General features: G+C 27.0%; 1 protein-coding gene across 4 annotated transcripts; it reads left to right on the top strand.

Annotated features, from left to right (window-relative positions):
* Positions 1-290: 290 nt before the first annotated feature.
* LOC136080522 (uncharacterized) lies at positions 291-7,817 on the top strand. 4 transcript variants are annotated; one of them, XM_065797298.1, is made up of 4 exons: positions 305-538; positions 1,524-1,570; positions 6,189-7,040; positions 7,295-7,817. In XM_065797298.1, exons 1-4 carry the CDS (start codon positions 456-458, stop codon positions 7,582-7,584), a joined length of 1,272 nt encoding a protein of 423 aa, XP_065653370.1. In that variant the 5' UTR covers positions 305-455; the 3' UTR covers positions 7,585-7,817. The 4 variants fall into 4 exon arrangements, with proteins under 4 accessions (XP_065653369.1, XP_065653370.1, XP_065653371.1 ...); XM_065797299.1 differs by lacking the exon at positions 305-538 and adding an exon at positions 566-725; XM_065797297.1 differs by lacking the exon at positions 1,524-1,570 and having other exon boundaries at positions 291-538.
* The last annotated feature ends 4,998 nt before the right edge of the window (positions 7,818-12,815 follow it).

Genomic DNA, 12,815 nt, shown 5'->3' with positions numbered 1-12,815 from the left:
ACAATTAGTGTCACATTAAGAAAAACAATGTCTTTACCTTAATTCAATGGTTAAGCAATGGGTTTTGCAATAATTTCCCAAGACAATTTAGTGGACTAAAATTTCAACCTTATTTCGATGGTTTTTGAAATTATGAAGCGCAGTGCCAAACAAAAAATTTTGTCCCATCTCACCACCCTTCTCGATTCAAAAACAAAATAAAATCAGTTAATAAGATTTGTTTTTAAAAACGTCCTATTGGTCAACTTAAAAGTGAAGGTGCGACAATTGGTAGAATCTGAACTATCGTATTAACGCTCAATTTAATAACAAATGAATGCAAATTTATCTTAAAAGTTATTAATAACAATAATGGAGAATGAAAATCATATCGAAAAAGTGACGAAAACAAAATTCCAAATTGAGGATGAAGAAAAAGAATTACTTTTACCATACTTAAGTAAAAAAGGTTTATCATGGCAGTTAGCAATTTTATTTATTGTAGGAGAAATTCTTGGTGGAGGTGTTGTTGCCATAGGCGATGCAGCTGTAAATACAGGTTATGATTACTATTTTACAGTAAATTTAGCTCGGTTGGATAGGAAAATATAGTGACGTTCAAAATACAATATTCTCTGTTACGAGAAATCGATAATTAAGCTTAATTGTTTTATTTTTAACTATGTAATATTATCAAAACTCAAAAATCATTTTTTCCAGAGTAAAAGAGATATCATGCGGTTTTTGTAAGCTATTTTATTCTCCTTTCAAATGAGGTTTTTGTTTGACAAAAGACTTTTTATGGCATAAATTAAATGAAAAGAAGCTTAGGAATGAAATTTTTCACTTCATTTAAAGTAATAATCTTTTTTTTTTTTTAATTATTTTCATAAAAATATTTTTCTTCCAAAGTATTTGTTATAATCTTAAATCCTTTCAATATCAAGGCCTCTATTAAAAATTGATCCACTCTTTATCTTTTATTACAACACATTCTAAAAAGTGCACCATTTCTTTGATAAATTAGTTTTCTCATTCGATTTGCTAAGTTACAAACTTAACTAGCAAATACAAGTTTTAACTGGCTATATACTCTAAACAATGTGTAACTTTTCAAATTTTTAAATGACTAAAGGTTCAACTTTTTCTTGAATTCTGAATAGAAACTCTGATTTTGTTCTAAAATCAGTTTCAATATAGACTATAACAATCCAAATTAAAACTCTATAATGTCCATTGAAGGTAACGAGAATGCGGTGTGTAAGTATGTATAGTTTCTATCATTCCTAGAATGTCTTGTTGTTCTTTTAAATATTTATGAAATATTCTGGAGATAATCAAGAAATTTAAATATTTTTAAAGATATTTTTTAATCTTTCAATTTTTAAGTTTATGTTTGTTACCACAAATTTTTCTTTATAAGCTTATTTAGTTTTGACTTTTAACTTTTTATATTGATGTTTCTGTCTAGAAATATATGCATATGTATCAATAGTTAATCCCTGAGGAGAGATATATAAAATTGTTTTATATAATTTTTTTAGGATAAGCGGTTTGCAGAAAGTTTATTCAAGATATGAAAATAACATTTGTATGTCATTTATTTTGCTCTACACTGAAAGCCAGAGTAAGGCATATGTGGCATATGGCATTGTGTATATAAAATAGATCAACATTTAATATGAAAAAAAAACATTTGTAAATATATACTTATGTCTTATCACTGGGCATAAACTAATATTCTGACTTTAAATACAAACAACAAATAATATGTGCTTCAGGATTTTTTGAAATAGTTATCACATCATGGAGAAGTTTAGAGGTTTTAATAATAACTAAAAACACATTTAGTGAAAATATTTTTTTATCTTAGGCTGTATTATCTATTATTATTATTTTATTATTATAAAATGTTTATTACTATTACTTATTGTGATAAGTATGTTTTGTGTAAATTAAAAGAAAAAACTGGAGAAAATATTGAACAAAAATTTTTAAATTGAGTTATTGACCTAAATTCATGTTTTGACTTCAAATGCATAATAAACATCATAATAAACTTTATTTATAGTAATGTGCAAAGTGTTAATACTTGGATTAAATAATTTATATATATATATATATATATATATATATATATATATATATATATATATATATATACAAATTTATAAAATTAAATAAAATATAAAGTTAAAAATGATTTGTTGCCCCCCTAGCAGGTTTCAAGAATAGTCCTAAGAGGCAGCATGTTTGACACCTAATTTGAACCCTGTATTTATATATATATATATATATATATATATATATATATATATATATATATATATATATATATATATATATATATATATATATATATATATATATATATATATATATATATATATATATATATATATATATATATAGAACCCTTAGATGTTGTCCGAAAGTTTTTTCGATATTTTGTTGACAAAAAGTAAAAATTAAAATGCAAGACCGGAATTTTTTTTTTTTTAATAATGATAGACGCCTGCCCCAACCAAACCCTCAGTCGATGTAGCAGCACTCCCTTGCGAGTCAGGCTATTTGTCAGTCGATGTAGCAGCACTCCCTTGCGAGTCAGGCTATTTGTCAGTCGATGTAGCAGCACTCCCTTGCGAGTCAGGCTATAAGATAGTCGATGTAGCAACACTCCGCGCATGATTTACAGTAAAAAAAAATAAAAATAAAAACATTTTATTAAAAAAAATAAAAATAAAAACATTTTATTAAAAAAAATTAAAATAAAAACATTGTTTATATTGTTAAAAACATTCAAAATGTTTTAAAAACATTCTGGTCAATTAAATTTGCGTTTTTGTGGTTTTTTTAAAAAACGATTAATTTGTAATTAAATTAATGGTTTTTACTTTCGTCCAACACGCAAATGTTAGACGAAAGTTAATAGTAATTATAAGTGACGTATATGTTGGCGTAAGAATCACTTTTTTCCTTCCGCTCTTCTTAAAGCCAACAAACTATAGATCTATATATATATATATATATATATATATATATATATATATATATATATATATATATATATATATATATATATATATATACAAATTTATAAAATTAAATAAAATATAAAGTTAAAAATGATTTGTTGCCCCCCTAGCAGGTTTCAAGAATAGTCCTAAGAGGCAGCATGTTTGACACCTAATTTGAACCCTGTATTTATATATATATATATATATATATATATATATATATATATATATATATATATATATATATATATATATATATATATATATATATATATATATATATATATATATACATATATATATATATAGAACCCTTAGATGTTGTCCGAAAGTTTTTTCCATATTTTGTTGACAAAAAGTAAAAATTAAAATGCAAGACCGGAATTTTTTTTTTTTTAATAATGATAGACTGCCTGCCCCAACCAAACCCTCAGTCGATGTAGCAGCACTCCCTTGCGAGTCAGGCTATTTGTCAGTCGATGTAGCAGCACTCCCTTGCGAGTCAGGCTATTTGTCAGTCGATGTAGCAGCACTCCCTTGCGAGTCAGGCTATAAGATAGTCGATGTAGCAACACTCCGCGCATGATTTACAGTAAAAAAAAATAAAAATAAAAACATTTTATTAAAAAAAATAAAAATAAAAACATTTTATTAAAAAAAATTAAAATAAAAACATTGTTTATATTGTTAAAAACATTCAAAATGTTTTAAAAACATTCTGGTCAATTAAATTTGCGTTTTTGTGGTTTTTTTAAAAAACGATTAATTTGTAATTAAATTAATGGTTTTTACTTTCGTCCAACACGCAAATGTTAGACGAAAGTTAATAGTAATTATAAGTGACGTATATGTTGGCGTAAGAATCACTTTTTTCCTTCCGCTCTTCTTAAAGCCAACAAACTATAGATCTATATATATATATATATATATATATATATATATATATATATATATATATATATATATATATATATATATATATATATATACAAATTTATAAAATTAAATAAAATATAAAGTTAAAAATGATTTGTTGCCCCCCTAGCAGGTTTCAAGAATAGTCCTAAGAGGCAGCATGTTTGACACCTAATTTGAACCCTGTATTTATATATATATATATATATATATATATATATATATATATATATATATATATATATATACAAATTTATAAAATTAAATAAAATATAAAGTTAAAAATGATTTGTTGCCCCCCTAGCAGGTTTCAAGAATAGTCCAAAGAGGCAGCATGTTTGACACCTAATTTGAACCCTGTATTTATATATATATATATATATATATATATATATATATATATATATATATATATATATATATATATATATATATATATATATATATACAAATTATAAAATTAAATAAAATATAAAGTTAAAAATGATTTGTTGCCCCCCTAGCAGGTTTCAAGAATAGTCCTAAGAGGCAGCATGTTTGACACCTAATTTGAACCCTGTATTTATATATATATATATATATATATATATATATATATATATATATATATATATATATATATATATATATATATATATATATATATAGGGTAGTTCTGAATAGAATTATTTAGCTTTGTTTTTTCAATCTTTAAATGGGCTTTACATAATAACACCAGGTTGTTAATAATAGTACTTATTCTATCAAGTGTGGTGTTGCTCAAGGTTCTGTTCTTGGTCCTCTTTCTTTCTGTTTTTAATAAATGTTAATAATATAATATAGTTTATTTTGTATTCTCTTAAAAGAATTATTTTTTTTTAATATATGTGAATATTGTTTTTTTTTTCTTGGCTTTGTCTTTTAACATTATTTTTTTACTGTTTTACCTTTTTTTCTTTCATATTAGTTTATAAAAAGATAAATTACCTAACTTTTTACAAAATAAAAAATGGATTTAATTCTTTTGCACATATAAAATGCAAGTTAATTAAAAAACTATGAATGTTAGAGCAAAAAGTAATATAATAGAATATTAGTTTTCTTTGAAATCTTCTAAACCACTTTCAAATTAATTTTTAATTTGTTAAAAATTTGTTATTACGATTTTAATATTTCCTTTTAATTTCGCTATTATCAGTCTTTGATGACTATTTTACTTACCAAGTGTACGTTTTTATGAAATGTCTAATATGATTCAAATCAAAAAATTTTATATTTTCAATAAAATAACACTGCATTGCAAAGTTTTACGGAAGCACTTTTCATTTTTAATATTATGTACAAATGTATTGCAGGAATTTTATTTATACTATTACAAGTTATCGTTTAAGAGCAAATAATGTGTCACTGTCCAAACATTCCCCAAACTCAATGGTTAGAGGATTGTTTGGACAGTGACAACTCAGATAAATTTTGTTTACTATATTCAGGAATTGTTATTTGTTTCGATTTACATTGTAACTTATTTTGAATGAATATAAGTGTTAACATTATGCAGATTAGATAACATTGATTGTTAAAGTTAAGATTCTAGTGGGTAATAAATCATTTAAAAATAGTCTAAACTTAACTATTAAATGGACAAAAAAGTAGCTTGCAAACTTTGGCCTTAAAATAGTTTAAAAAAGAAATTGTAAAGATAGTCTGGTTCATTCTCATTTTGCTACAAAAAGCTGACAAAATTATAACAGAAGAATATTGAGTAATAAAAATAAGTGACATTATAATGGGGGGTAAGGCATTGCAATACCTTGGCTGATATGGCATTGTAAAAATAGCATTTACAGGTATAGCTTCTTTTGCAAAGCCATATCTTGTTTTTATATGTAAAACATAAAATCTATAAACTATAAAAATATTCAACTGTATGCCACATTGTCTTATTTTTTTTTGCAAGAAAATGAATAAAATCATTCCAATTAAATTTTGTTTTAAATTGTTTCAAAGAAGTTGAATGTTTAGTGGTTGCTTTGTTGTTTGTTTGTTGTTGTTTTTTTCAAATAATTTTTTTGAAAATAGGTAAATCTATAAAGAAAGTCGTTATGCTTTTAATTTTATATACTACGTAATGAATATCAATTTTTTCAACAAATAACATTTGTAGAACCATTTTTGTAGATTTTTACAGTTTTTTTATCTATCAAAATGCATTTATTTGTTCAAATTAAGTGAGGTTTTCTTAATTGTTTGTATTTGATAGAAAGTTTGTTCTAATATTTTTATTTTTAATTTGTTTAGGTTGGTGGAGCATCGGTCTTATGATGATCAGCTTGTTCAGTAATTTGTTTATGACAAAGATTTTAGTTGGAATAATTACACTAATTGGAGAAGAAGCTCATAAAACCCGTGATCCATATACTCGAGCAGTCGAATGTGCCTTTGGAAAAAAAGCAAAATTGATTTCAACATTTATTCTGCATTCATATACTATATTTGTGACTACAGTTTATCTATTGCTTTCTACAGAGTTGTTAATTATGTTTTTTGATGAATTTGTTCCAAGTATGACTACTACTCTTGGACTTCGTCTGTGGTTGTGCATTGTTGTAATTATATTGATTCCAATTACTTGGTTAGGGACACCTAGTGATTACTGGGTTATTGCATTAGGTGCTTCACTCACTATAATATGCGCTGCAATACTTGTTTCAACCAGCTTATTGCTGAATCCTCCTTCTGATATTAGCAAGGTCCCTGTTCGTAATGTTACACCTGTAACTTTTTTTTTTGGAATGGGATCTATCTTGTTTGCATTTTGTGGAATTCCATTTCTGCCAAATATTCAAAGTGATATGAAAGATGGCAAATTAATGTTTAAATCTTCTGTGTTTTCCTATATTATTGTTGCATCAGTTTATATTCCAGTTGGAATACTTGGAATTGTTTTGCTAGGTAATAATATCAACCCAAATGTTATTTTAAATATTGTAAGTCAATCTTTAAAATTACAAAATGGTCATATGAAGGTTGTTTTAAAGAATCTAGCATATACTGCATTAGTTCTTCTTGCTGGGCACTTTTTATTTGCTTACAACCTCATATTTAACAATCTTGCTCAAGAATTAGAAGAAATACTCAAAATAAAACGAGGTTAGTAATTTTTTTTAATGCATTTTTTTTATACCAATTTTTTTAGTATTCTCTTAGTATTGTTACAAATCGTTAAGAATTATTAAATAAATTGACCAAAAATATTGTGTCTTATTTAAACGTAAATAAATAAATAAAAATATTGTGCCCTGATTAAACATTAAATAAATAAATAAAAGTATTGTGCCCTATTTAAACATTAAATAAGGATTAGTTAGTTCATTATCACAATACTTAATGTGGTTTTCTTTTAGTATTTTGTTGGCAAAGATGTCTTCTTCGAGCAATATTTGTTTTATTAACTTTGGTATTTGCCCAAACCATCCCTAAATTTGAAATTATCTTATCGCTGGCTGGTGGTGTACTAATAACCACACTCTCTTACGTTATTCCTTCTTTATTGTACATTAAGCTTATTGATAATGTGAGTATTTCTTATACATGCATAATGGCAACGATATGTACATTTGCAGCAATAGTGTGTTTTGGTTCAATTTATTCGAATGCCATAAAAATTTATAATTTTTATAAAAATCCAGTCTAGTTGTTTATTGCTTTCAGGTTATTTAAAAAAATAAATTTTTATATCATGTTAATATTATAAAATAAATTTTTATATCATGTTAATATTATTTTTATACTGCTTTTTTAAGATTAAAATTTTTTTTTTTCTTTATAACCTTTGCTTTTTCGAAATTTTTTTTTTTATCTGTGAAATTAAAAGTTTTTAAATTGTAAAATAATTAATAAGTTTTTTAACTTTTAATAAATATATAATTTTTTTTTTTTTTTTTGTCTTTCATTATCAGGCATCAGAGTTTCTTAAAATAACTATATTTACTTAGATTTTGTAGTCTGTAAGCTCCTGGTGGTGGCTGCTTAACTAAGATTTTCACTACCATCTACTTCTTATCACTTTACAGAAATAACTAAATTAGAAATACAAGACCATAGGCACTTATTAAAATAATACAAGGTCATAGTCACTAAAGTAGCGGCGCTTTACCAACTCATCGATTCTTGAGCATCCTTTGAGCGTTGACCGATGGGTATAATGGCCGAAAAATATCTGGCCCGTGGATCAGCAATTTAGGACTTATGTTGGCATGTTGTGCCAGAGTAATCTTTGATGCAGAGTCTGACAGTTGCTAAGGCATAAGCTAAAAACCTTTCAACGTTGGTTTCATGTCCGCTCAAATTTGTCTGCAAAATCACATAGAAACGGTGGATAAAATTTAAGTGTTTTTAAAAAAACTTCGAGCAGTATTTCTTTCGTTTGTGCTGCCCAACTCTTATTTTCCTATGTCAAATGAAATTCGTAGTTGCTGTTTAAATACTTTTTGAATGCTGGCTTTTCTTGTTGGATTTTCCTGCTAATCTTGTCCTTTACGCGCTTGCCACTTCCCTTTTTTTTTGGTATCCTAAATAAATACAACATTCAAAACATCGTTCTTTTGGTGATAGAACTGCATGCTTGACTATCTAAATATTTTCATACTTGAATTGTATTGAATTAAAACATTTTTCGTGTAAAAGGTTGTTTTAATGGCTGGAGTTGTTTGATCTGTTTGCCAAAAAGCGCTACTCATTTAAAGAATTTTCCTTTTTAAATTCACAACTTCAGAGGTTGGCAAAAGAAGGTTGAAGGCAGCTTCGTATGACTCCACAAAATCTTTTCTACTTTTGTTTCTAATTTACACTTACAAGTCGCAATGATAAATAGTGAAGTAAAAAATGAACTTGCATCTGGTATATTTGGATATGTAAACGTCATTTTATAAATGTTTGTCTGGATGTTTCTTTGAAGCCCCAATTTACTCGTAAATGTAATATTGTCACGGTTCAGCGGTAAAACTTTTTAAACGGTGTGGGTTAATATAACTTGTAACAGTACCTCTGCTCTGATTAGGTAAAATTTAGGACGTTGTCTTGAGGGTAGCAACATTTTTTTGCTGACATTACAGCTAAATACGTTGGATAATATGTATTTATGCATTCTGCTTTTGTGTGATTTTTTTAAATACAGGTAAAAATTTTGTCAATTTATAGAGGTGCTACTTTCATTTACATCATAAAAGGCTGGCAATGATGACAGTTGCAAGTCTTCCTTGTGTTTTTTGCTTTGAATGAATTTAACAATGAAATGTCTTCAAAATCAAAAAACTCAGCATCTGAGTTTTTTGATGATCAAAGTCTCATTTCCGTAGAAAGCGATAGTTCGCTTGGGCTCTCTCCTCAGTTCTTCATCTTTTTGACTTATGAGGTGTTTTAAAATTTCCGTCAAGTTGATCAATTGATTTATTAAGTTGTACGTTTTGTATCAATCTAAAAATTGACTGTTGTATTTAACCAGCTTTTTTTTTTTTTTTTTTTTTTGTGAAAGATTAGTCTTGTCGTTGTAACTTGTATTTGGTTCTAAACTTTGTCAATAAAACAGAAATGGTAGCTCTCATATCATTGGGAATTGCAATTGTAACTCTTATCTTTTCTGTCAATGACTTTTCCAAAGGTTCTATGATCACAAGGAAAATCTTTTTCCTCGAAAGTCCATATATAATATTTATTAACTCAATATTTTCTTTAGTTACGAAATTTATTTAAATATTTTTTATTTAAATAAAAATGTATAAGTGGATTTATAAGGTAAATGAAATGAGTTCTATCCAGACTTGATCGAGTAACACGAAATATAATTGCTATTAATACAATATCGTTAGTGTGTGTGTGTGTGTTTGTGTGTGTGTGTGTGTGTGTGTGTGTGTGTGTATACATATATATATATATATATATATATATATATATATATATATATATATATATATATATATATATATATATATATATATATATATATATATATATATATATATATATATATATATATATATATATATATATATATATATATATATATATATATATATATGTATGGCCAATTCCATAGTTCAGTGACGCATCATGGGGAGAGATTTTTTTTAATAGAATTTTTTCTATAACTCAAAAATAATTTTTTATTACTCTAAATCAATCTTGAATTAAAATTTTATAATATAAACTAAACACAATTGTATTAACTGCTACATAGCAAACTGCTACATAGCAAAAATTAAAACATGAGTTCAGTGACGCAACGCGGAAAAAAGTGTTTTATTATCAGCATACTTTTAAATGGAGTTTTCGCTGAAATTCTTGCTTGACTTATTAGAGTTTTTTGTTGTAATTTATTCATTTGGCAATAAGGTAGTCATAAAAAAAGTTACAAACAATAAAGTTTTCATATCGTTTTATTTTACAGAAAAAAAACTATCAGTTTAGTAACGCTACGTTCAGTGACGAAACAAAAAGACGAAATTAAAATCATTTTAAAAAGTTTTGTTATTTTGTAATAAATTTTAATTATACTCAGGTGAAAATAGCATCGGAACAACGTTATCATTCTGAACATAAAAATAATGTGATTTTGATATACCTTTGATTTTTCTTGAATAACTTAAAATTGAACTGAATCCAAGTTCATTTTTTTGTTGTCTTGTATCGTTTTCTGACATGTGAATAGGGATGGCAAAAATCCCGGAAATTCTCAATCCCGGAATTTCGGGATTACAAATTTGTCCCCGGGAAATCCCGGGGTTGAATGAAAAACTTACAATCATAGAAGATAAAGCCTGCGAAGAACTTTTAATTATCAAACACTATTATATGATTAATTTAACTGATGAAGTAAAGTAATTTGTATCGTTTTCTGACATGTGAATAGGGATGGCAAAAATCCCGGAAATTCTCAATCCCGGAATTTCGGGATTACAAATTTGTCCCCGGGAAATCCCGGGGTTGAATGAAAAACTTACAATCATAGAAGATAAAGCCTGCGAAGAACTTTTAATTATCAAACACTATTATATGATTAATTTAACTGATGAAGTAAAGTAATTTGAACTATAAATAAAACCTTTAAACGATAACACAAAATAACAATGTTTAAAAATAATATAAGTATACATTAATATATAAGAGTTATAATTCGTTTTGAAAGCTCCACTTTAAAAAACTCAAAGCGTCCATCATTTCATCGTTTAATCGTGTTCGATTTTTAGAGCATAAAAACCCAGCGGCTGAGAATGCTCGTTCAGACTCTACACTTGTTGGTCGTATAGATAGAATATAGTTATACACTTTTTGAAGGTGATCACCTCTTGTGCCACCACTTTCAAATAAAAACATTTCTTTTTGAATCTTAGAAGTTATACTTTCTACCCTTATAGGTGTTGTTCGTATAGCTATCAATCCTTTTTCCATAACTTCGTTTAATTGTTCACTAATTGTTTTGACTTTCTTATCACCTTCGTCGCTTCTTAAAACCTGGTTTAGCTGAACATCACAACTGCTGTCTGCTGCTGATGCTATATCTGCGGGATAAAAACGCTTTATCATGCTTACTATAATCTTTTTATTTTGATTACTTGTATTTGGTACAAAAACATATGTGATTTTCGTTGATGTAACCTGGCCATTATGAAGATAATAAACTAAGCTACTTAATGGTGTTCTCCTCTCTTTAATTCGGTGACTCAAAGCAGCATACAGTTTGTTCCCAATTTCAGATTTTTGTTTTTTTATTTTGGTCAACATAAACTCTAATGCAATGTCAGCTGTAATTAAAGTTGCGTCTCGTCGACTAAGTGCTTCCACAGTGGCTTTAACAGGAGTCAAAAGTGCTACTAAATCAGATACAATTTTATATTCATTTTCGTCCATCTTAATTGAATCGTCAATTTTGGAATCCAATTCTAAATCTAGAAATGCCTTTTTAACACAATATTTTAATTTGTCAAATCTTTCAAGCATAAGCAAAAGCTGCTCCATCGGGTTTTACAATCCATAATCAAATGGATGACCTTTCCAAACTCAATTTTTACGTACTTTTGTAAATAATTTTCATTTTTGGTTGGGGACCTTTTAAAGATTTTTACAATTTTCATGACCTTTGTTATAACAGGTCCAAAAACTTGGTGTTTAATAGTAACCTCAGAGGTTTCATTAAACAAAAATGAATTATTTGAATCTTGAATACAATCTTCCTCTTCAGAAGCATAGTCATTAATACAATCATTATCTTTTTCTTCATCACTGTGGTTCTCTAAACTTGCAAAGGTAGTGTGCTCATTATCTAAAATTTCATCGATTTCCAAGTAATTGGGGTCATTTTTATAAAGAACTGATATTACTGCCAGCTGTAGAGCGTGGGCAAAGCATAGTTGTTGATCACTTTCTATAATTTTTCCAAGTTTCTTCATGACGCTTGCACCATCCGTGGTAATACCAATGATATCGTCCTCAAGTTTTATTTTAAAATTGTTGAGTCTTTCGTTTAGAAGTGAAACGCACTTTTCTGCTGGCATAGATCCTAAAATGCGAATCAAACCTAAATTCTAATAACTTTTCAACTCGTGTACGTTCACCTTCATGTATCTGCAGTTTCCAAAAGAAGTCCACTCATCAAGCGTTAAGGAAAACTTGAAGCCTCTTGATATTTGATCAATTATTTCCTTTATAACTAGTTTTTTAACCTGTTCATAGTAGTCTAACACCATTTTTCAAATAGTGTTTCGTGATTTTGGGACATTTTTAAAGCCTCGTGCAACTAACCCAGCTCGTATATCAGAAGAGTCGCAAATTGTATTAAATGATATACCATCTTTTGCTGCCATACGGGCAAATACTTCAGGTAGGCATTCATCTTTTTTCGATGTTGTTGGAAAATAACTTGTGATTTTC

Source organism: Hydra vulgaris, chromosome 05 (assembly GCF_038396675.1).
Source record: "Hydra vulgaris chromosome 05, alternate assembly HydraT2T_AEP".
NCBI lineage: Eukaryota > Metazoa > Cnidaria > Hydrozoa > Anthoathecata > Hydridae > Hydra > Hydra vulgaris.
The sequence above is the reverse complement of the archived record's forward strand: the minus strand, read 5'-3'. Positions and strand labels throughout refer to the sequence as shown.

Coding starts and splice junctions, on each gene's coding strand:
- LOC136080522 (XM_065797297.1), top strand. CDS start 352: ATGGAGAATGAAAATCATATCGAAAAAGTGACGAAAACAAAATTCCAA. Junction 539..6,188: donor CGATGCAGCTGTAAATACAG/GTTATGATTACT, acceptor TAATTTGTTTAG/GTTGGTGGAGCATCGGTCTT. Junction 7,041..7,294: donor AATACTCAAAATAAAACGAG/GTTAGTAATTTT, acceptor GTTTTCTTTTAG/TATTTTGTTGGCAAAGATGT.